At 38.1% G+C, this 24,826-nt stretch overlaps 2 protein-coding genes across 2 annotated transcripts in view; both read right to left on the bottom strand.

Moving 5' to 3' along the window:
• Positions 1-19,935, bottom strand: part of xpnpep2 (X-prolyl aminopeptidase (aminopeptidase P) 2, membrane-bound) — a 30,076-nt gene extending 10,141 nt beyond the window's left edge. The window contains exons 1-3 of the mRNA XM_056258571.1: positions 19,834-19,935; positions 1,118-1,271; positions 518-585 (exon numbers count right to left, since the gene is read on the bottom strand). Of these exons, the coding sequence (XP_056114546.1) occupies positions 518-585; positions 1,118-1,271; positions 19,834-19,935 (324 nt within the window). The remainder of the gene's footprint in view (positions 1-517; positions 586-1,117; positions 1,272-19,833) is intronic.
• A 256-nt stretch (positions 19,936-20,191) lies between these two features.
• The window catches only part of LOC130090900 (uncharacterized), a 30,746-nt gene continuing 26,111 nt past the window's right edge, over positions 20,192-24,826 (bottom strand). Inside the window, exon 6 of the mRNA XM_056258533.1 lies at positions 20,192-20,285. Coding sequence (XP_056114508.1) covers positions 20,192-20,285 — 94 coding nt within the window. The remainder of the gene's footprint in view (positions 20,286-24,826) is intronic.

The following is a 24,826-nucleotide window of genomic DNA, read 5'->3' on the forward strand; positions in this document are numbered from 1 at the left end:
AAATACCACAAATTTAATGCATTTACTCAGACACAGACACACACACACACGCACAGTCTGGTTCGGTATCTTTGTGGGAACTCCCAGACGTAATGGTTTTTCTACTGTACAACCTGTATATTCTGTGCCCTTACACTAACCCTACCCCTACACCTACACATCACACAAAACTTTCTGCATTTTTACATTTAAAAAAATAATAATTCTGTAAGATTTATAAGCTGGTTTCCTCGTGGGGACCTCAATTTAGGTCCCCACAGTGACACACGTCCCCAGGAGTCAGTGTGTATTCAGGATGAGGTCCCCACAGGGATTGAAAGACACACACACATACTGAGATAAGATTTGGAGTGTGCATGACCTAAAAAAAGCTCTTATCAGAGGAGAAGATGGCAGATTATTTTCTCTTCCCACTTCTCTCTGAGCTAAAGACGAGTCCTAGCAGTGGGCTGAATCAGTTGTGTGGTTATTCAGTGGAAAACACAGACAGAGTAAGGATATATGTGGAATAGAGTACCGGAGGAATTGCCGAACAGTTCCTCTCGCTGCCTGGCCCTCCTTTGGCCCGCACCGCATGTCTGCCTCCTGTGATGACACACAAGAAGAAACACATGCAGGACAACAGAGTAACTGTTTTAAACTCACTGTAAGCACACGTGCTGATCAAAGGGCAGCAACGGTGGTTAAACTTATACCTTTATAATTCAAGATGACAATGTTTTCACATGTCAATATGATGGAAACAGTAAAAGCACATGCAGCATTATAACTCTCAAACTCACATAAAATCTCATAAAACAATATAGCTAAATATAGAAAACACACTATATCACCATTCTCCGAAGGCAAGAACATTTAACGCAGTCCCTTACATAATCATATGTAAACAGATTTGTTTTGTGGTTAGAATGAGCAAACAAATGACATTTTACAGCAGAATTCATTTTTAAGGCTAATGACATGCAAATGTATTCTCATAAATAAACCAACATACATGACACAACAACAGATGGTAATGAAAGCCTTACTCATACAGTGCACGATTGTCACATTCTTGCATAGTTAAACCACGCCATCAAAACAAAGTCGCTATCACGTACACACATTTATTTTTTACCTCCAAGAACCACAAGACACACAGCCAGTATCAAGCCTGAGGAACTCATTTTAGACCATCTGCTCCAAGCAAGTCCACACACAGAGTGACAGCAGGGCACGAGTGTTTCTGTCTTGTGAGTCCATGCACGTGTGTGTACGAGGGTGTGTATGTCCTATCTGAAACTACATCATGCATTATCTTGACTCAGAGCCGTCCTAACCAGAGCCATGTGCATAGCGGGGGAGGCACTTTGGCTGCGAATCTAATCTTTACAGTAATAAAAGCATGGTGTCTCTTCTCTCTATGCCCTTCTATAATGTGCAGTGCATCTACCCAGGCATGGCAAAGCAATTGCAATTCACATATAAATTATAGCCAATGTCTCCTGAAACATTCTGTAGTCTAGCAATGAACCCCACTTCACTGCTCTCTTCTGCAATCTCACTGTTAGCTAACAACATCACTCTGACTTTCATTGCCAGGAAGTTTTGCAAGAAAGGTTTTATTGTGTGTCCACTTAAAGGGATAAGTCACCCAAACATGAAAATCATGTTACCATTTACTCACCCTCATGTTGTTCAATGTCTTTTTTTCTTCAGTGGAACATACTGTAAAAACAGAAGGTTGCCTGAATGTTCAGACTGCACTCTTCTATACAATTAAAGTGAATGGGGATGATGTTGAGCTCCGAAAAAGTAGTTCATACAATTATATAAAAGTAGGTCATACAATTCAAGCACTATATTACAAAACTTATGAATACATATGACAGTTTTTTGGAACAGATCCAAATTTAATTATACACTTAAAATGTCCCATTCTGCAGTAGATTTAAAATCTCATTTGCACTGTATTCAAACTGCTAGAACAGTGTTTTTTTTTTACTCAAAGGCCCTCATTGGCCAATACAATATTCAATGCCCCTATTTGGATGGTCCCTTTTGAACATTCTGTTGACTAAGAAACTTTGCAACTCCACGTCAAATAACTCTCATTAGAGTATTAGTAGACTGTCTGCTTAATATTGGCTAACTCTTTATTGTTATGCTCCCCCAGAAGACAGTCTACTGACTATAAGTAACTTTACAAACATGACAACTTATTCTAACCCTAACCCAACCAGTCTACTAACACTCTACTAACACTCTAATGAGAGTTAGTACTAGACATGTAAGTGCAACTTTACTTATAGTCAGTATGTGTTAAAGAGACCATCAAAATAAAGTGAAACCAAGATTATTTCCCTTGGAATTTCTGCTGTAACAAAATGCTGCTTGCTTAACTTTTAAATAATTGAACTCTGATTTATTTTGTGATTCCAGAGAATTTTTAATATATATAAAATGATTTTAACTAACCCTGTGGTCCCCTTGGAAGTTTGCTGAGAATCACTGCGTTCGACCTTGTCTTGACGGGTCATATTTGAATATTAGTCTACACACGAGCTGCAGTGGAAGAGAAGATTTTCTCCAAATAACAACTGAAATTTAGGTCTGTTGCTCACAACAAAGGTATCACATGACTTCAGACAGTTTATAACATCCATCCCTCTTTTACTTTCAGTGTACAGAAAAGAGCAGTGTGGGAATTCTGCCTTTCATCTCCTGATCTCCACAGAACATTCTACAGATTTAGAAGGACATCATTTGAATTTTGAGTTTACTACCCCTTTAAATGTCATTCCTGAGTCCACTGAGTGCTTTGTGGAGCATTTTCATCGAAAACATTACTTTTTGATTTCACACCTTTTCCAACAGTAAAAAATAACTTTTTTTTTCATATTTATTAAACAATAAACTCAGATAAATCAAATAATACTGCATGTCACTTGATTGTTTTATGAAGACAATTGCACAGTCAGATCCAGTGAACAGCTGAGATGCATGTCTGGTCGTTCCTCTGCCACTAAACTCATTACTGCATAGCAACAGTGTCATTTGTAGGCTAGGAGGAGATGTACCCCCTTACAGAGATGTTGCATTCTTATGAACAGATTATTAATGCAAAATGTCTACATTTATGTGTTCAGAGTTCCTCCACATGACGCCAAGGTCAACATGATATCAAAATCGACCCTATTTACTAATTGAACTAAACATTGCTGTGTTATTTCAAATTATGAATCTGTATACTTTAAATAATTTGTTTGAGTACATAATCTTTTATCAAAAAATAAAAACAATATAAATATAAAAATATTTTCTTTTCCAGTGACATCACACATCAATAACAGCCTCAAATGTTATGACAAACAATAAAACCCAGCAAAAGGCAGTTACTAATTAACACACACAATCAGTGACGATAAGATAAAACCACAGACTCCACATTTCAGTGCTCCATTATCAGGGCCGTCTTGTGAGTAAATTTACACAAGATAAAAAAGACAGACACTATTTTGTTACACAATATACACCCAGAGCTGTATCTTCATCAAATATATGTGAAACAAACGAACCAGCAGGGGGCAGGGTTGCACCATTAGTTTTTTTTTGCTTGCTCTACTAGCGGTTCCAACTTGATACCTGGGAAATATTGTACTGCATAAATGTCATTGATAATATTATTTCCAATTATATTGAACCCTAAAACATAGATAACTTGACACATGAATATTCAAAATAGCCTATCTTAAAAACGAGATTCTTGTTTTATGTTGTGAATGATGCAACTGGAAATATGAATTACAGTGATATGAAAAGGCTACATGGCTGATCAAATTAATCCAAGCAGTAAAAGGCTGAAAATATTAGAGAAAAGAAAATTAAAGAAAAAAGAAAATAGAACTCTTTTAACTAGAAGCTAAGCCCACATGAATTATTCTTCTCATGCTTCTCAGTACTTTTAAAATAAATTTATGTTGATTTTATTTGCCTGGTTAATACTTTGCTATTGCTGCTTTTTTCAAAAACACAAACATGCGATTGGACATACTTTCTGCAATATTGTACCCTTATTCACAAGCTCGTAAACACACCGACAGACTCCTGTAAGTATGCAGATTTGCGTGCTCAAATGCCAGCAAACCTCCCCTGGAACCAGCGGCTGTCTTCATTATTTGCTCAAATGAGCACAGTGCTCAAAGTTATAGATGGATATTAATAAATGGTAGCCCTGGCAACCGTTCCCTGGTAATGTGGAGCAGCACGGGGAGCCACAAGCAATACCTCCACTGACACAAAGCAGCAGAGCTCAGACGGCCTCGCACTCACAACCATAGATCACTGATCTCAGTTCAGTCATGAGAGGAGCTCAATGCAGTCACACACTGAATTTACCACTGGATGCACTGTAATCTGAGACTCAGGTAACAAAGCACAGTCATATGACATGTGTGTCAGGTCCCACACATGTAAGTCTTTTACAACAAAAAAACTATCCTGTTATATTTATAGTGGATTGTTGAGTTATGCTATTACTTTTGATCAGACATAAAATTTCTGTTTGGTGGATAATAAAATAAGCACAAAAATGCCATAGACTGACATTGACGAAGGGACCTGAGTCATATCTAAGGACAAGAATATGATACAATGAAAGAACATGAAACAAAACAAAACAAAAAACACAAAGCTAACCAGCAAAGCAAAGCAAAACGAAAATAAAAAATAAATAAAACAAAACAAAACAATACACAAAAATTAACATAAAACAAAAAGCAGTAAAGCAAAAAAAAAAAAAAGATAAACAAAACACAATAAAGCCAAGCAGCAAAGCAAAACGAAGCAAAACAAAGAAACAAAACACAAAGCTAAGCAGCAAAGATAAGCAAAACTAAGAAAAACATAAAAAAACAAGAAAAACAAACAAACAAAAAAACAATAAAACCAAGCAGCAAAGCAAAACAAGGAAACAAAACAAAACAAAGCAACAAGACACAAAGCTAAGCAGTAAAGCAAAACAAAACAAACAAAGCAACAAAACAAAGCAGAACAAAGAAAAAAATAACAAGAAAGCAAAGATAAGTAAAGCAACAAAAACGAAACAAAATAAAAAATGGTTTAAATCAGGCTGGTCTGTTGGCTGTTTTAGACATTTTTTTATGGACTAGAAGATCACTTTGCTGCAAAGCTAAACCAACTAAATCAGCTAAGACCAGTGAAACAATTTGGGCTGGTTTAAACGTTTTATTAGGTAGGAATACCATTAGAATACCATATTTCCATCAGAAAGTGTAAATATCTCTTGACACTGTACTGCTCTTCACATCGTTTCCCATGATGCTGACCATGTTCCTCAGCTGCTCACTGTAAGGACGCACTCTCGCTCAGTCAATCATTATCTATGACTACAGTAGTTACTGTCAAATGCCCGGAGGTGCTGGTACGTAAATCATAGACATCAACACTAGTAGAGACCAAGGACACACAGCATGTGTTTGCCACTTGAAATATGTTATGCCGTGTCAAATGAGAAAGAGAGAAAGAGAGAGAGAGTAAAAAGAGTAAGGAATGTGCCTACAGAAACAATGAGAAGTGTGCAGAGGAAATCCTTCAAGGGTAGCACACGTGATGCCTTAGATTAGGTTGTGAGCTGGGTCACGTATGGAGTCTGTACCTCAACTTCAGTCCGCGGGGCCGAGGAAACAGAACCCATTGCACTACAGAGCCCCTTCTGTCAACAAGGACAATTTTAGGTCCCAAAGTCACAGACTGTGAATACAACGATTTCCCTTTAGATTAGATCGATTACTCTGTTTTTGGCATGGACAAGCAGAAATTTCTCTGTCTAAATGCTAATTGCTGCAAACTTTGCTAAGTGTGCCAGATTAAAAGCAGGTGGACGTTTTGTGAAAGCTTGGAGCATGTTTGAAGTTAGCTTTTGACATCCAATGCCAAACATTGTGAGGAAATATTTCTTCACTGCAAATGAAATGCTTTCTGAATGTTTTTGTATAAAACAATGTACCATGCAGTATACAGTTTTTTTCAAAGCTACAAAAGGAAGTAATGACAGTTGAAATCATCATACATGGGTTGCACCAGATTGTGCTGAAAGAAGACAGGATTGTTAAGCCAACACATGGAATGGATCACGAAACCGGATGCATGTCATCGGCAGTGTGCGATCAAACCATATGGAGTGATCTCATTGACACGTCAAGCAAATGATACACGCTAAGCTATGCTTACTGGCATATTAGAATTCAATTGAGCGAGTCACATTTATTCTGTCATGAGATCTGTCCATTAATCGAACTGATATTCCTGGGAGTTCAATGGCCGAATAAACAAGATAACCTCAGATAGATTGTGATACTTTGAAGTGGATGTATCGGGGTGGGGCGGGAATGGAGAAGGTTCCAGCAGGCCATGGGAGCTGTCAGATGCCAGTCGGAGTGACTGATGATTGGGGCTGGTGTTGGATCCCGATGCTGGTCCCTGATCTGTGTAATCAGAACCTGAGAAACGGCGGGATTAGACGGGTCAGACAGGGTCAGGGGAGATGGATGCTGAACTTCCCTCTCGGCTGTGCTTAGACACTCAGAGGCGGAGGAGTTTTACATAATCAGCGGGTGGTCTCCGGGGTGCAGGAGTAGAGCTGCGCACACACACACACACACACACACACACACGCCGCTCGTACCAGAGGAAGAGACCCCACTGTGCGTCTACTCCTCAGAATTAATGAAGGTATGTGGAAGTGCTCTAGTTTTGAATAACAGAGAGCGCTGAGCTCAGTGCTCCTCAAAAGAAAGAAAATATGGAGTCTGTATTCTGTTTAAACAAATGTAGGCACTGTCTACGAATTGGGTATGAAGTAGGGCTTAAAAGAAGTAAAACAAAAACAAAAACAAGTTATTGACATGGGACATAATATGGAAAATGTCAAATTTGAATCTCAGGAGGTCTTTTCTCGTCTTCTTCAAATCATTTTCTATGAGATATGCAATTTTCACAACCCTGTTACCAAAACATGCCTAATACAAGAACAAGAAAACGAAAAAATTTAGCATTTTTTGCAATTGGGAGAAGATTATGCATAACAGAGTTTGTTGTTGGTCGTTGAAATAGAGTTAGTAATTAAAACCCTGTTAACTATAGATACAAAAAAGTTGCTGCCTTAAATGTTTAAGTACAATCAACTTGGATGTTTAAGTAATTTCAACATATTATTTTGAACTGACTTAAAAAAAAGTTGAATCTTATATAACAAAAAAAGTTGAAAATAAATTACTTGACTTATTTTGATGAGTTAAAGCAATGTAAAAACATATGTTGTCATAACTTATCGATCATATAAGTTGTTTTTTTACAATGCGTTACTAATATTAGGGGTAACACCAAAGTGTTGGTGGAATGTGTCAACTGTCTTTAATGATTTCAGGTTTGCTGGTTATTTTTATTTACTTTGTAGTAGAAGTGCAATTTATTCTCTTCCTGTGATTGGTCCATCACATTAAATCACAGATGCCCTAATAAAACTTCTCTCCCTTCACTCCCTTATAAATATTTATGTGTGTGAGAGAGAGGGTGAGGGGTGCTGAAAACAAAGTCCAGCCGAGGGTCTTTTGCAGAGGGAGAGGTGAAAGTGAAGTTTCTATTTAGGTCTGTGGTGTTAAATATTTATGGGTCAAGAGTTGCATTTGGTGATACCAGAAAGCACAATGACAAAGAATATCCTTCCAGATTCACAGGACAACCCTAAAAGCCCTCTGTTCCTCACACATAGAAAGAGACTAAAACAAGTGTGTCAAGAAAACAAAGAACCACACAACCTTTGTTATGCTGAAACTCTCCCTCAGAAGGCCCTCACGATATATAGAGAGAATGAGAAGCAGCTGGACAATCATGTCATTACACTGTGTTATTTGAAAGCGGGACAAGAGAGAAAAAAGCAGATACTTGTCTGTTCATTGATGAACAGAAATAGCTGGTTGACCACAGAATGAGAAAATTCTCCTCTCTTTACTGCAGTCATATATTCAGTCTGGTATGAGAGTCATCCGACGTCTCCTGCCCACAGTCCTAAATCGGCATAGTTCAAGTAAACAAACGTGCCTCTCGATGGCCGTTTCAAAATCTAGTGAAATCTAGTATGTTGCCCATCTCTCCCCTGTTTTGGCCTGAACTAGATGCTTGGGCCACATGAAAAGTGAGTGTCTTTATGTCTCCGGCACCCAGAGTGACACATTCCGATGCTCTGAGAGAAGAATGGGCGGTGACCTGTCACAGGGTCTGAGTGTTTACCAGGAGGAAACACCACTCATTATGTTTATGAATGCGGTCAGTGTGGTTACCAGGACATGAGGTGCATCAATGAATATTAACCTACACTGAGGCTAAATGAAACTTTTAAGACATGCACAGATAAACACTTTCAAGAACATTTATTATGCCCTTTAACCACAAGAGGAACAAGGTCAAGCAGAAGCTATATTTACAAGACTGTTAATGGCTGTAACCTGCTGTGCATTAAGCCAAGGCAGCCCCTCAAATTACTACATATACATACTGCTGTTCCAAAGTTTGGGGTCAGTATGATTTTTTTGTCTTTTTTTAGAAGGATTTAAAAAGAAGTAAAGTGTCAGGGTTCTGTCACTTCGGCCTGGTTTATGAACACTTGGAAGCTTGCCCACAGTGATTGGACAGACTAGATAATTATTCTTACTTTGTATGTTCATAATATTGTTAAATAGAAACATTGGCTCCTTATTTAGACATATAATGTAATTGTATACATTTACAATTAGGGGCCGGTTTGTAGGAGAAGTATATTGATTTGTTTATGGTGTTTATTTATTCTAATTTAAGTATTATATTTAACTTTCCTTAAAATGTATTTCTTTATTTAAATTTTTATTTTACAATTATTTATGTTGATTTGAGTTTGTGCTCCCTCTGTAGGTAAAATGGCCATTGACCGTGCTCGCACACTCAAAAGAACAAACAAACTGATGGACTTTGTTTTTTAAGTTTATTTAGCCAGTTTTGCATGTATTTTTGTTGGAAATAAATTTCAAGAGAAGATTTAACATTGACGAAAGCTAGTGTTGATTGATCATGAGTCAAGTGGAAGCTCCCAACTGTCTTGTGGTACCCCACGTTGGTTTCATACGGATTACATAAAAAGAGAACATTTGTTTTCGATATAAAATACTTAATTTAATAGTAGACACTTCAAGCTTTCAAAAGACATGTCTCAAATCCGTGTGGCAAGTATTCAATGAGTTTCGGTTCATTTTTGAAATGCGTTTCAGACAGAAGTTCACAGAGACTGAAAGCGCACCCCGTCTGTTTTCTTTATTTTACAAAAGCACAAAGTTTTACCATTATTGTGAGTGTACACAAATAAAAGTAGACCCAGTTTCAAATGATGTATTACTCGTTTATGTATGACAAAAAATGATGGAGTATTTTAAGTCGATTTAGCTGCTAAGTGGAAAAAATCCACCAAAACGTGCCGGCGCGTTCCTCGCGAGGAAAGATCACCGTGATGCCAGTATTTTTGTAAACTCTTGATTAAGGAGTAAATCACTTTGTTGGAGATAGTTCGTAAACATTTGATTTCAGTTCATTTAAAGAGGTCATTTGAGAAAACGTTTGCTGTGATTTGATCAAAAGTGGTATTTGACCTGAAAATTCTGAGAAGCACTGAGCTAGTGGGCTAAACCACATCCCTGACCATATGATAAGTCACTCTCCATAGCCAAACAGACTAGGCTGATATGAAGACACTCACCACATCTAACAGATGGCATTATTGGCCAGAGACCTCGGTGACCTTGTTCAAACCACGCTGCATCTGCGAGCTCCTCCAGACATGGGGGTCACGAGGTCACCGGTGATAAGATGGGAGGAAAGACTAATCTAAATGATACTCAGACTGTACGCAGCAGACAAAGAACGGACATGCCATCACTTTGAGAGGTACAACAGCAGTGATTTTGGCATCCAAACACAATTGTTCAATGCTTCACGTTCTTGCTTGCGCTCATTAGTTCACACTTATGTCTGACAGTTAAATTAAACATTTATTTGAAGGCATTGTATTATAAGGTTCAGGTCAGTTGCAAAAATAAATAAATCCCTTCAGCACTTTCAGGTGGCATTAATTCCTCGACACTGAATTGGTGGAAAATCACAGCCTCTTTTAGTTAGACAGAGTCAAAATGAAGGGAAGATGGGATGAATGAAGCAAGATGTGACTCTAAAATATGAGAAAGGCAAAATCCAAGGCATTTTCCAAACAATGCACCGCACACCAGACTCCATCAGACTTCCCGGAGTCGATATTCTGAGCCTTTTAATGACGTCCGGCAGCCAGACCGGAGCGATTAAGTCAGGTGAGTGCCCGTGCGCCACAGGAAGATATCGACTCGGGGGACTGAAGGAAAACATCCAAACAAGCAAGCGAGCAGGTTGGTAAACAGGAAAATACAGGGAGGAAGGGAGGTATGGAGTGCATGCTGGTTTCAGGGACAGGGCCGCACTCCAACCGCAACTGTCCTCGCTTCCTATCGGCCGGCTCAAGCTTCCCCTCTCTTTTTGGCATCCTGTCTCTTGGCTCATTTGTGTATGTTTGTTAAATGATAATGTAATTAATTGCCTGTTAATTTGCCATTGGACATTTTCCACTTTCCAATCACAGAGGATGTTGCTATACTCTCAGCTGGGGAATTCCGCAATGCTTCATGGTGACCATAATCAGCTCAAACACACACACACACACACACACTTTTTATACTCTACTGTACAAACTGTATGCTCTATAACCTAACCCTACCCCTAAACTTACCAGTCATAAAAAACATTCTGCATTTTTACATTAAAAAAAACTTCACTTGTGATGATGATTTTGCCCCACAAGTTTTTCCTAATGGGGACCAAAAAATTTCCCCACAAGGACAAGGATTTTTAGATATTGCCATCTTTGTGGGAAATATTTTCCCCCATAACGTAGAGTTGACCTGAACCACACACACACGTCTGGGCCGTATAGAGGTTCACAGCTGGCCAAATGGACTCTACAGCTTGATTAAGGCAGGATATTTTAAAATTCCTCCTCCTTTCCCTAAAGCCTAATCTTGGATAAGTGACTGCATATTCAAGGGACTAAGCATGTTAGCATGACTAACAATAAGGTGTCCCTTTGATTCACAATTAACTGGGTTTTATTGACACCCAACACACCATGTGAGGAAGTTTTCACAGTGAAATATTTCTCTTATAGAAATAATTAAAATCAATAGTCTGCATTGAACCCAGCACAGCGACAGCACAGAGGCTGATCCATGTATTCAGAGAACAATAATTAGTTTGAAGAGGGATTTGCTCGCAGCATAACCCGACCTTTGTAAGCTTCGTGAATAATGGCCTGAGACTTCTACTAACAGACGGCACATGCAGAAAAAAAATCCACTGCTGAAAGACAAAATGATTTCCCCCCTCTCTAAATTCCATTGAGGGACTTTTGAGACAGTCCCAGCGGGCCACAGACTGGACATAATAGAGGTACAAGACCCCAGGACGGCCAGTGAAGATGTGACTGTGTGACTGGCTGATTACTATTTTGTGTGTGTGTGAACTTCACAATACCAGATGAAAAACATCCATAAAAATTTCACAATATTGTATTATTGTGACATTAAGTTATTTTCACTTCTTCTGAATTCAGTTTTACTCATACTACTGGGAAAAGTAGAAATATCTCTGTACATAGACATGATTGATTATTTTAATAAGCTCAGAGACTTAAAAAATACTTTGGTAACACTTCACAATTCTTTATGTTAACGCAATAGCTAACATGAAATAACAAGAATGAATGCAAATACCTTTAGAGAATGTTAATCTTGGGTAATATTACTTGAAAACCTAATGTAGGCTACACAACTGTTTAAACGTTTGGGGTTGGTATTTCTCTTATCTTTGTTTTTAAAAGTTTTATTGTAAAATAACTTACTTTTATTGTAACTACGTTTCTCTAACTCTTACTCTTTGATTATTTTCTACGGTGATCAACATACACTACCATTCAAAGTTTTTTTCTATTTTAATATACTTTAAAATGCAATTTATTCCTGCGATGGCAAAGCTGAATTTTCAGCGTTTTTACTTCCGTGTCACATGATCCTTCAGAAAACATTCATGCTTATCAATGTTGAAGACGGTTGTCTCTTTAAAAGAACAGCATTTAATAGAAATATAAATCTTTTAAACAGTTTTGTTAAAATACATTTTTAACATTTTACATTGTATAAATTAACTTTAAAGTATCATTGACATTAAAATGAATCTTTAATAAATGCTTTACTTTTTATTGTAAAGTGCTACCAACATTTTTGTACAAAAACATTTGGTTTTCATAAAAAAAGAAAGAATAAAATGTCCCTGTTATGATGATAGCAGAAGAACCCAAGCGCAGACGGTAGACAATTACACAACGTTTATTATAACAGAAAAACAGGGGAAAATAAAGCCCACGAGGGGGCAAAACAGAGGCAATACAAACGAGGGATAACTAAACTAGATAACACTAGACAAACACTAGACTATAAAACAGCAAATACAAGATCAAGACGTTCTCCAAAGACAAGGTACTCACAGGTAGACTCTCACAAAGTGTGACACAATGAACCGGCACAGGACAGCAAACACAAGGGGATGAAATAGGGGAACACTAATGACAAAGACAGGTGAAGCTGACTAGACAATAATGACGAGACGAGGATAACAAGGGGGCGGGGTAACGTAACGAGACAACACAAGCACATGGCTCAAAACACAAGACCATGTGCTTGCACACAAAACATGATTCTGTCATGATCCTGCCTCAAGACTAGAGAAAATCAAGGACACGAGGGCAGAATCATGACAGTCCCTGATTTTTCATGTACAACTGGTGATCCATCAACTGAAGTTGAAATCATGATGCAGCTTTTATATTGGGTGGTACATCAATATCAAAACACATCCACTGCACTCATTTTGTTGAAAAAATTGAGGCCTGCGAGGCAATATCTTACTGACAGACAGGGACACATTGATTTTTGCTCTCCACTGGGACAGAGCGAATGAGAGTAAGAAAGAAACAAACAGACAACACAGAGAGAATTCAACAGATAGATGGACATGAAGGCAGAAGGATCGACCTGACATCCTGTCAAACCCTGAGTGTGCATCCCCGTTGACCCGGAGAAAGAAGAAGCACAGCCACTGGCACGCACACACACACACACACTTCTAACACACGGCCAGACTGTTAGTTCTGACCCCTCTAACACTTTCTTTCCACTCATCTGGTGACAACTTCTATTTTTAGGCCTTTATATTCCTGGCACTCGTACACTTCACCTATCAGTTTTCACTTGCTCAATTAACATTTAAAGGCATTAAAAGTGCACTCCCTTCCTCTAGCCTTTAATTCAACAATCTGATAAGCAAACGCGCATATGCAATGTCGATTTCAGATTAAAATCCTCAAAAACACATTTGAAGCACGTAGTAAAAGGTCATTGGCAGATTGGTAAACACATTCCGTGTGCGGCGTGTTTACTTTTAGGTTTTGTGGCCTTGAGGGCTCCTCAGAACTTGCTAGGTTAAAGTAAACTGTGGTGCAAATGGGCCGTTGCGAGATGGCTGTAGTTCTCCAACTGTGTTTCTTGGAGAGGCTGAAGCATGCTGATTAAAGTTGATTGAACCCCTACAGCTCACACACAGATGCTCATGCTGCATCCATCACATCATGTTTAAATCAGAACAAGTATGTTTATTAGTTTGCATGAGGCCGAGGTATACGTTCTGACCTGCTCTATCATCCTGAGAACATTGTGGTTACTCAGAGGGGAGCAGTTGTCCAGAAGTCTCCTGCCACTGAACAAATGGTCAAAGCAGATGACCGGTCCACATAAGTGTCCCTCTGATGCGTGACCTCTCTCTGCTAGATGATTCATTATGTCAACCTGCAGTCTCTTAAAGACTAGCAAAACAAGAGAAAAGCAAAGCTAAACAAAGCAGAGCTCTAATAAGTCATAGGGATTGTTGGGTGCCGTGTGAATGAAAAAGGAAAAGGAAAGCTCTGACATGGGAATATAGACACCCACTGAGGGAGCTGGAGCCATCACAGAGAATTTCCTGATTGTACATCTAACCTTTCAGCACCTCCTCCTGTGGCCTGCACACATAACCAGGGTTGCCAAGTCTGTGTGAAAAAGCCCAATGATCAACACAACCAAAGCAAAACACAGCTCGAACCCTATATAGCTTTTCGGATCATTTATTATGTAGGCAAATTATAGTCAGCAGGGCTTGATATTAACACCTGCCAACCTGCCAAATGAGGGTGGATTTCAGCCGTGGTGTTTAACGCAGTCATACTAGCCACTTTGGCGGGTTGAATTTTATATATAATATATAGGTTTCAATTGTAGTCATTTAAAATGGCATCTGAAATAAGTGCAATGTCGTGTCAAAAATATAGATTTTTTGATTCATATTGGTACTGAAATATTGGAAACACTCCCAATACTCATTTTCCAAAGAATAGATACACGATACCAGCTGCACTTTCTCTCTCTCATCTCTCCGATAGCGAGATACACAAACCCGCCTCATTTCATTTGATCAGGATGAATATTGTTGCTGTTACAGGGCTTGAATTTCAGCGTGGGATTGTGCGTATTGCGCATAATTTTACTCATTCCCGCAGATTTTGTGCTCACACCCAAAATGCGCACACACAAAGCCACCTCTCAATACTAAACTGAGTTATTTTTCGCTGCTTATTGTGCTTAAACAGTCAAAAACATAGAAAATAATGTCAAAATGCCAGTCTTGAAAAACACAGTGACAGTTGAGAAAGAAAATGCATGTGTAACTGTATAATGGATCCATGTGTCGGGTCTTAAAGTGACAGCAGCCTAAAACACCTGCTGCCAAATTATGAGATACTATTAAAAATATCTATATGGTAGTTTTCCCCCCATGGTATCGATGTCAAAATTGTGGGCGGTGAAAATGCTGAGTGGCTAGTAACTTTGGAAAACCACTAGCCAAAGTGGCTGGTGAGCAAAAAAGTTGGATGCAATATGAGATTTTAAACAAATGCATTCTTCACTTTAGCTTAAATTCTGACAGACAGTTTCTATGTAAATTGAGTGTATTATATTCATCAAACAGTTGGAATCAGAATTTCACTACAGCATGACAAATGCATAAGATCAACTGTGAGTCCATAATGACTATACAGCAATTAAGGTACAGCACAAAAGCCTAAGAATGACATAAGTGGAATGAAGCACAACTGGGGATCATTAATGGACACAGTCCTTCATCATAGGCACAGGTTATGAAAAGCACAGCACAATTAAACTAATAATATCAAATTAATTGCAAGTCTTCTATAAGCCATCCAAATCATTAAAATAACAGTGGGAAGACCAGATTAAAAATCTAGACTGCAATTTAACTCATATTGCTATTATATTGCTATTATATTATAACTTATTTTATAATTAAAGATGTTTATCAATATAGAAGAATTACAACTATTGTTGTCAAATCTGAGCTTCCTAATAACAGAAATAAGCCCTGAAACAAAACAAATGAGCGAAAATGACCTTAAAGGTTCCCCTTGATCTTTTGGCTAAAGCTTCAAGGTATAATGGCTGGGAGAGATGTCTGGTGCTTAGATTAGCAAAGAAAAAAAACCCCACACTGACAGAAGTGGTTTACAAAGATTGTATATCATGGGCAATCATGAGTGCTCAGAATACGCATGTTTTAGGCTAAAAAAAGTCAACCCATAAGTTCCTGGGTCTTTTATTTTTTTCTCAGCCGTGCACTGACGCTAACTGCAATGACTCTGCAGTGTTTATGACATGAAATCCTTGCAGCTGGACTTATGAAGGATAATGGAGCACTTTATCAAAAAGATGAGTTTGGGACTGTCACTGAATTGATCCATGTTTCATCTCTTTCTCATGGGAGCCACATTCGGCCTCTTTCTCATAATCACATCAGATTCAAAACACAAATTATGAACAGAGAAAAAAGTATTAATAAAATGCAGAACGTTAACACATGAGAATCATGAGAAGAAAAATGTGTTCTTCTGCTCTTAAAACATAAAAGTGAGGTAACAGTTCATAAAACACTGGAGCCTGAACAGAAAGACTCACAAGAAGAACACAAGAAAAAGAATGTGTGACAAGAGTGGAAAAAATATGTGAGAACAATTTCACATCATAGTTTACACTGCAGACATAAGTTTGCACAGACCTCCTCATTCAAATCTATGAGGTAACACAAATGGAAGTATGGGACATATGCAGTAAACCCACCTGGGCTGGGATGCTTTTTAAACTGTATTAAGAGTTTCATGCTGCCCACTTAATGGTTGCTTGTCCTTCACTATCTATTTTCAAAAATAAAATTTCAAAAACAAATAAATAAAACAAAAAATATTTCGTTTTATTACAAATATATATTTTTAAATCTTATCTCATAACAAAACACAACTATTTTATGAGTTGGCAATTCCGTATGTATATGTTCGGTTTGTTTTGTATGAAAACCATTTCAGTCTAGAAGTCTGAATTCTTGATAATATATTTGGATGTATTGTAGTTTAGAAGGACAGTTGATACCAAAATGAAATATTCTGTCATCATAACGTCATTCTTAAACTTCCAAGAAGCTTTCAAACTCCATAAAGGACAGACTGCAACATCATACCAGTGGTTTGTATGATTTGTGAACGGTTTCACAGTCCACTAAAGGGTGGGTGACTACGTATTGTATTGTATAGTGATTACGTTTCTGGATTTTTTTGAAGTAAACTAATTCTTTAAAAAGGTAACACATGAATGGCGTATAACTGACAGCCATTACAGACTGCACTTTGAACCGAGAAACCAAAAACCAAGTTTCATTCAACCATGTGCTGATCAGACATCTTTGAGATTGTAAAGCCTTTCTCGCTCCAGCCCAGGACTTCTGTCAAGTGTCCTCTTTGCTCATCGTGTCACCAATTATGCATTCTGCTGCGACTGAAGCACTCCTGGCAGCGTTATGCTACTGTCAAGGACATTCAGTCTGGCCTCTGTCACTTGTCAAGCTGCCAGTGCACCCGGTGACACTACCCTTCACAGCACACTGTCTGCTGACCGCAACGAATTAATACATAAACCAAAACCACCCATGACTGTTACACTCCGGTTATCATGGAAGAGAAAGACCTCTTGATCTCCTGCTTTGAATGTCCCGTCAAAACAAGGGAAAAACCCTCAACAAAAGGCCCGGTTAATTATATTAAGTTTACAGGTGTTTATATTAATGATTAACGGCACGGCCATTCAAACAATGCTGCGACGGAGGATATGGAAGGAATGGTTGCATTGACATTCCTGGCCATTTCCTCGACGCACGCTGTGCTACCTTAAGGGTCTTCGGCCGCCGGCATACTTTCCAGATCTTGCATCCTCTGTATCCATACAGAGATTCCACAGGTCTGGATGGACAGCAGGTGTGCGGTCCAGGCGGACTTTCCAAGGATGTCAAGTCAACAGAAGACTCATTACTGCTCTTCCCTTACATCTAAAAACAAAGGGACTGGAATTCAGGAGGATGCATACTTACATGCCTGTGATGTTAAAGATAGGCTCCTCTGTGCTGGATCCTGACTGGTGTGCCAAGATATTGTGTATATTCATTCAGAGGAAGTTTTTCATCTGCTTCAGATAAACAGATAACTGTATTAGTCTAAGAGGCCTTTTATGGTGGTGTCCTTGAGAAACAGACAGAAAAAAAGAAAATAACAATGTAGGTGAGATTGACAGAATAAATGACTGATTTACACAGTCTCTCTAAACACACACTCATATATTTATATGCATATACAGTATTTCAATACTCATAAGTTTCATGTACGTTATATTTATGAATATATATTCATAAAAGCACCTAAACCTCATTAAATCATTAAATTAATAAAAAGAACCACATTTAAACACTTGAATATTTGCTGGAAAAAAAGAAAGATAATTCAAAGACATTATATTATTGCACAACAAAAAACAGAGGCAGTTTTAGAACATTTTAGGTGATTCATTTTGTTTAATTTATAGTTCCATATCATATCTGTCTGAGTTAGACTGTTCTGTGTGCTATGTTTTAATTGTGTCTATGTACTCATCTAGATGGATGTCTTTGTCTGTTGTGTGTCACTGTTTTACAGCATCTCACGCCATGAGTTTTAGACCATGTGTCAAGTTAAAAGTAGTTAGAAAATGTATATCAAGACTCCATGCTTCTGTTCTATTCTGATGTGCTCCGTCCAGCTGTCTTTAAAATAAAAATAAAACAGCTAATCTGTTCCAGTTCTGTGAAGATGAAGAAACATTTGTGCACGGAAGTACTCCTGTGTGTTTAATCACATTTAAAATATCACCATGGTGATTATGGGAGATGGGCTTAAAAGCACAAATTACACATAATTGGTTCTTTCTCTGCATGAATGCTTTCTCAGAAGGCATATGACACTGGGCCAAACAAATAAGCCCACAGCATGCATAAATGGCTGTGATGACAGCAGAAAAGATTTCAGATTTACAATATATTTCTGTAAATGTATTGAATGGGTTTATTCTGAGTGGGAAACAGCAAACTCATTCAAATCAAAGCTTTATGCCACAGGAGGTAAACACCGCATGTACACTGTTCTTTCTACTGTTAACCAAAAAAATAATTATTAATGGAGCACCTATGTGTTTTTTGGCCAAGAGTTTGAAAAAGTTTTGCTGGTAGACAGAGTAAACTCCAGGAAAACAGCATGGTTTGAATATTGGACTTTGGACCTCAAGGTGCTGATTAACAATAACAAACACTACAGTGGGCAGCCAACTTTTCACTCAGTCCAAAAGGAACTGAAATTTTGGAGTTTGATGCATTGTAAAGAAAGAAATGATTTTATTAACTGCTCGGTTTATGCTGATATGTCATAAATACACAATAGATAGTGAGATATCTCTATAAACAAAACACGTTGTCTATATAATTTATAATAGGCTTCAAAATATGAATATAGTTATAAATGAACATAAATATTTAAATTATATACACTACTGTTCAAAAGTTTGGGGTCAGTAAGATTTTTTTTAAATGAAAAGTTCTTTTCAACTTTCTATTCATCAAAGAATCCTGAAAAAAAAAAAAAAGTATTATGGCTGCCATAATAAAATTGTGGAAACCTTGATCACCAAATCAGTATATTAGAATGATTTCTGAAGGATCATGTGACACTGAAGACGGGAGAAATGGCAGCTGAAAATTCAGCTTTACATCACAGGAATAAATCCAATTTTAAAACTAAAAAGAGAAAAAAGCTTTTTAAATTTGTAATAATATTCAACAATATATATTTTTTTATTTGATAAAATAAATGCAGCCTTGGTGAGCATAGGACACAAAAACATTAAAAAATATTACCAGCCCCAATCCTCTGAATGGTTGTGTAATTGTTTACATTATTATATATTTTATATATAATAATTAATTAAATCATATTAAATTGAAACATTTAGGCTTTATTTAAAATATATATTTATATATATATATATATATTAAAATAATGCTAAAAAGTATATTCCCTCCCCTCCCCCAAAATAATCCATGTCTATGAGATTAATTAGCCATATTTGTGTTTCTGCTGCTTTGTTACCATCATGTTATGGGAAAAGATCTGTTGAAGTATTAAAGCATCTCAGCTTCCTCTTTGTTGTCCAAAATGTCAACCTTGAACGTGGTCACCTTAGTCACCGGTGAAGCCTCTGCCAAGTTGTCACAGTGTTTCATCAGACTGTGTTGATTGATGAGCCCATTACTGTAGAGCACCATGTCCATCTGCAGCCGGACCAGTGCTCGTTCTGTCATAGGATGTCACCTAATTGTTTGCATTAGCGGAAACAAATACGTTTGCAAAACAAACAAACAGAAATACCTCCCACCTCACAACTTCCTGACGATAAGAAAAGAAGCTGGCCTGCTCGTCAAGTGCAGATGGCGGTGGTCAGTCCGGTTCCTGTGGGACCGGCATCTTCCTGAGGTTTTGACATGGGGATCTACTTTGCGGGCCGGGGACTGGTGCATACATTCAAAGCATGGTGCGAAAAGGAGCAGCTGTTCTTTTTTTACATGCACTGTCGATGCAGAGCGCTGTAGTTGAGGGATGTGGTCTCAGACAAGAGCTGCAACAACAAATATAGTGCAGAAAGGAAGGTTTACCATCATCATGTTGCATGTTATATGAGCCACATTAGTGGGGCCTCTATAAGCACATACATGCACTCACACACACAACAAACTGCTTTACAGCCAATAGAATTTCCGTGGCTTCAGGGAGGAAAACTACAAGTTGGTATGGTGGTACTTATGTTTAAAATAAGTATATACATTGGGTCAGCTTGTAGCAAAGCTGAAATTGGATGTATTGTTTTATGAGGGAAGGCATACCGCATTGGTTACACACTCATGCTAATCAATGACAGGTGTGTCCACCCCTGAGAGGTGTTAACACAGGGGCCCATGCAGTGTAGCCTTAGGGGAGGTCTACGAGTTTAGGTCAAACACACACACACATTAGGTTTCCATGTTTTATGGGGACATTCCAAAGACACAATATTTTTTTACTGTACAAACTGTATATTCTATCCCCCTACTACACTAATACACTAACCTATCACAGAAACCTTTATACTATTTTAGATTTTTCAAATAATTCCAGATAATTCTGTATGATTTACAAGATTGTTTTCTCACGGGGACCAAAGAAATCTCCCCACAAGATCAAACTTTACTGGTATTTCTATACTTGAAGGCTACTATAGAAATACCAGTATACACACACACACTGACACACACATAAACATTTCTTATTATTATCAACAATATTGAAAACATTTGTGCTGCTTAATTTCTTTTTTTCCAGGTTTTGATAAATAGAAAGTTCAAAGCAACAGCATTTATTTGTAACAGAAATATATTGTAACACTGCAAATATCTTTAAGGTCACTTCGGATAAATTTAATGAATTAGCCTAACCTTGCTGAATAAAAGTATTAATTTCTTTGAAAAAAAAGAAGATCTTACTGACCCAAACTTTTGTAGTGTTGTACATGACTTCCATCCTCTGTAAATCTACAAATATGAATGGTTTATAGAGCAGAAAATTGCTCTAAAAGTGTCAAAAGTGCTTTGTTATTGCGAGTATCCGAAGCTCGTGTAAAGAATCGGCCATCTTCTGAACGGGCGGGAAGCAGCAGCTCATTTGCATTTAAAGGGACACACACAACAATTTTTTTGCTTGCACACAAAAAGGGGCAACTTTGACAAGCTAAAATAAATGATCTGGGGGGTATTTTGAGCTGAAATTTCACAGACACATTCTGGGGACACCGTAGATTTATATTACATCTTGTGAAAAGGGGCATAATATGTCACCTTTAAATAGAAATAGAAAAATTTAAACCTTTTTATTTAATAGAAAAAAAGAAATAAATTCTGCATTTGGTTCATGTTTAAGTTAATGAATATTAAACAATTAGTTCATCCAAAAATGAAAATTCAGTCATTTAATATGAGGTGCCCTTAGGGACATTATTCAGAATTACCATGCATATGTACTTTTCCTCTCACATACACTTATGAAACCAAATTAATTCACATGCTATAGTGAAATGCTCACACATACAAGTGAAATGCTTTTACAAACACAACTGAAACGCTCTCATACATACAACTGAAAATTTTACGCTCACACACACAACTGAAATGCTCACACACACACACACACAACTGAAATGCTCTCATACAACTGCAATATTACGCTCACACACACACAAGTGAAACACTCACACACATACACAATTGAAACGCTCACACACACACAACTGAAATGCTCTCATACATGCAACTGAAAATATGCTCACACACACACAACTGAAATGCTCACACACGTGAAAATAGTGAAATGCTTTTACAAACACAACTGAAACGCTCTCAATACATACAACTGAAAATATTACGCTCACACACAACTGAAATGCTCAAACACATACAACTGAAATGTTCTCACACACACAACTGAAATGCTCACACATACAAGTGAAATGCTTTTACAAACACAACTGAGAAGCATTTCAGTATATTGTATGCAAGCATTTCAGTTGTGTGTGTGAGAGCATTTCAGTTGTGTGTGTGAGAGCAATTTGTATGTTTTTGTACTATAATGTATGGCGGAATACCATAGCAAGTGCTTGGGAGCACTTCGACTTGGCGCAGTAATATCATCACTCGTGAAAAATCCTCTCCCCACTCTCCCTCTCCGGAGGGATGATATTACTGCGCCGAGTCGAAGTGCTCCCAAGCACTTGCTGTGGTATTCCGCCATACATTATAGTTATCCACTTTACACGCTAAGAAAAGCGCAACGTTTTATTTTGTGTCACCATTCTTGGTCGAGTTACACTACTCATGTAACTGTATTTAAATAGGGAAAATGTGGAGGTGTTTGGTCACTTCTCTGCTTGGATCCTAATGAATGAACTGGGCTAAGCTAAGTGCTATCAAAGTTTCGCCGCAAGACAGAGCGATTTAGTGCACGCACTGAATGCATCAACTCGTCTTAGTTAAGGGAATAACATAGTTTAATATGAAAAAACGGTGGAGTATCCCTTTAAAATTGAAATTGGGTGGAGTTAAAAAAAGATATAAAAATTGTTCTGATTTTTTTTTTTATAAATGCATCTCCATGTTTTCTAATAGTGTTACAGGGTACTGTAGGTTGTAACAACATCAGTTTTTGTACTTGACTCTAAATGCGCAGTTTAGGAACGAGTCGTAGATTCTAAAATAAATTAATGTTTAGCAGACAAATGTGGCAAAATTATATATAGTTTGAGATAAATAGTGCAAAAAAATAAAAAATCGTTCAAAGCAAGTGTTACAGCCATCCCCGGTCTCCCCTACATCATAGACAGAGATAAATGTTCTGCTGTCGTGAGTTAGAGAGAAAAGATGTTCAGACGGGAGGTCATCCAAAAGGGCGCCCAAAACAGAACAGAATACATTCTCCTTTAGAGATCATTTGTAGTGTGTGGTGTGTTCAGAACGACAAACTTCCTCTTGTCTGGTAGGGCCATTGGTTCCAGAGTAGCTTAACTCTTGACATGCAGTAAATCACTGAGGTCTGGTCCGCAGGTATTTATCAGACAGGACAGCGCTCACTCGGTGCGTGTGCGTCAGACGGCCTCACGGGACTGCTTGTGAGAATGTTAAGGGCTGGTCGCCGCCGGGTTGATACAGAACGCAGCACGCCATCAAAGGTCCACTGAAATGGAGCCATAAAAAATTTACCAACCTGCAATAAATTTTTCACTCCGAGAAAACTTGAAGTGGTCCAGTGAGTAACAGGGCAGGAAAAGAGGTTGAGACAGGGGCACTCGACATCCCAATGACTCACGGAGCACCAGACAAGTAGAGCAAAACCGCACATGAACCAAACACTTAAACGGTGCCTTCAAGAGCATTTAGAAACTGGGCATGGAATTCTCAAAGTTATGTTGCATTAAACAGGATGTTCCCTGTATCGCTAGTCATATTTCATTTCTTAACAACAAAGGAACCAAATATGGTAAAGAGGTGAAATGCAATGTTAGACTGTGATTAAACCTGCAGGAATATAAAGCACTCCCCAAAGTTTTAGTCATGGGAATCTTAAATTACGTGGATTCTGTTCATATTTGTGTGGTTTTAACTCATTCCTTTAGGATGACTCCCTTACTTAAACATAAGGGCTGAATTTTTTTTTTGGAACAGACAGCCAATTGAATTGCACTGTACACATACAGCGCCAATGTGTTGCAACATTTCCAAACACAATATTTGGCACTAACATCATATGAGGAGTATTCATGACAGACAAAAAGCAAGACCTTGCTGAACCTTTCTCAGTGCCTGGGCACCTGTTTTCTGTAAATAGCTCTGAACATCTGCACTTCACCCAACGCCAGTATAATCCATCTACCTCTTCCCCTCTTAATCTCTGTCTCCAGGGAACTTTGAGTCCCATCACAATCCCATGGATCCTCTTCCATGGATTACTCCCATCCTGCGCAGTGGCTTTTGGGTGCCAGCGAGCCGCGGCTGTGGACACAGATGGGAGCATAGCCCTGTGATAGCTTCCATATGTCACAGTGCGCTTCTGAGGGCGCCTTTTTATTTTTTACTTTTCACATTTCTGTTTCTCTCTGGTTTTCTCATCAAATGTTTTGTTCAAAGTGTAATAGGTGAACATACCCACAGACAAATGTAATCAGAGCACAAAAATGGCAATTTAAAGGAACAGTTCACCCATAAACTATTAAAGTTATATGGGTTTGAAATTACATTTTTGAGTAAATTATTCCTTTAATTATCCCAGTGGAGAGATGCACCTTAGATTTGTTAGTTGAGTTATGCCCTTTATGAACCTATTACAATAAATTTTCTGGCCTTGCCATGGATGCTGAAAGCAAAGATATGATGATCTGGTTCTCCAGAAGGGCCATGCTGTGCCTCGAAGGTCTTGCAAACATGAATAATCTGTTTAGCATAACTTATCTGTCATAGACGTTAGGCTGTTTAAGTCACCCCAGGGGGGCAGTGACGCAGATCTGTATAGCTCTATGGTAAATAAGAACTGAGAGGAAACAAAAAATATCCTTTTGACACCTCGAGCCTGGGAGGTTCG

This window comes from Rhinichthys klamathensis, unplaced genomic scaffold (assembly GCF_029890125.1).
Source record: "Rhinichthys klamathensis goyatoka isolate OS25496 unplaced genomic scaffold, OSU_Roscu_1.1 h1tg000153l_1, whole genome shotgun sequence".
Lineage (NCBI taxonomy): Eukaryota > Metazoa > Chordata > Actinopteri > Cypriniformes > Leuciscidae > Rhinichthys > Rhinichthys klamathensis.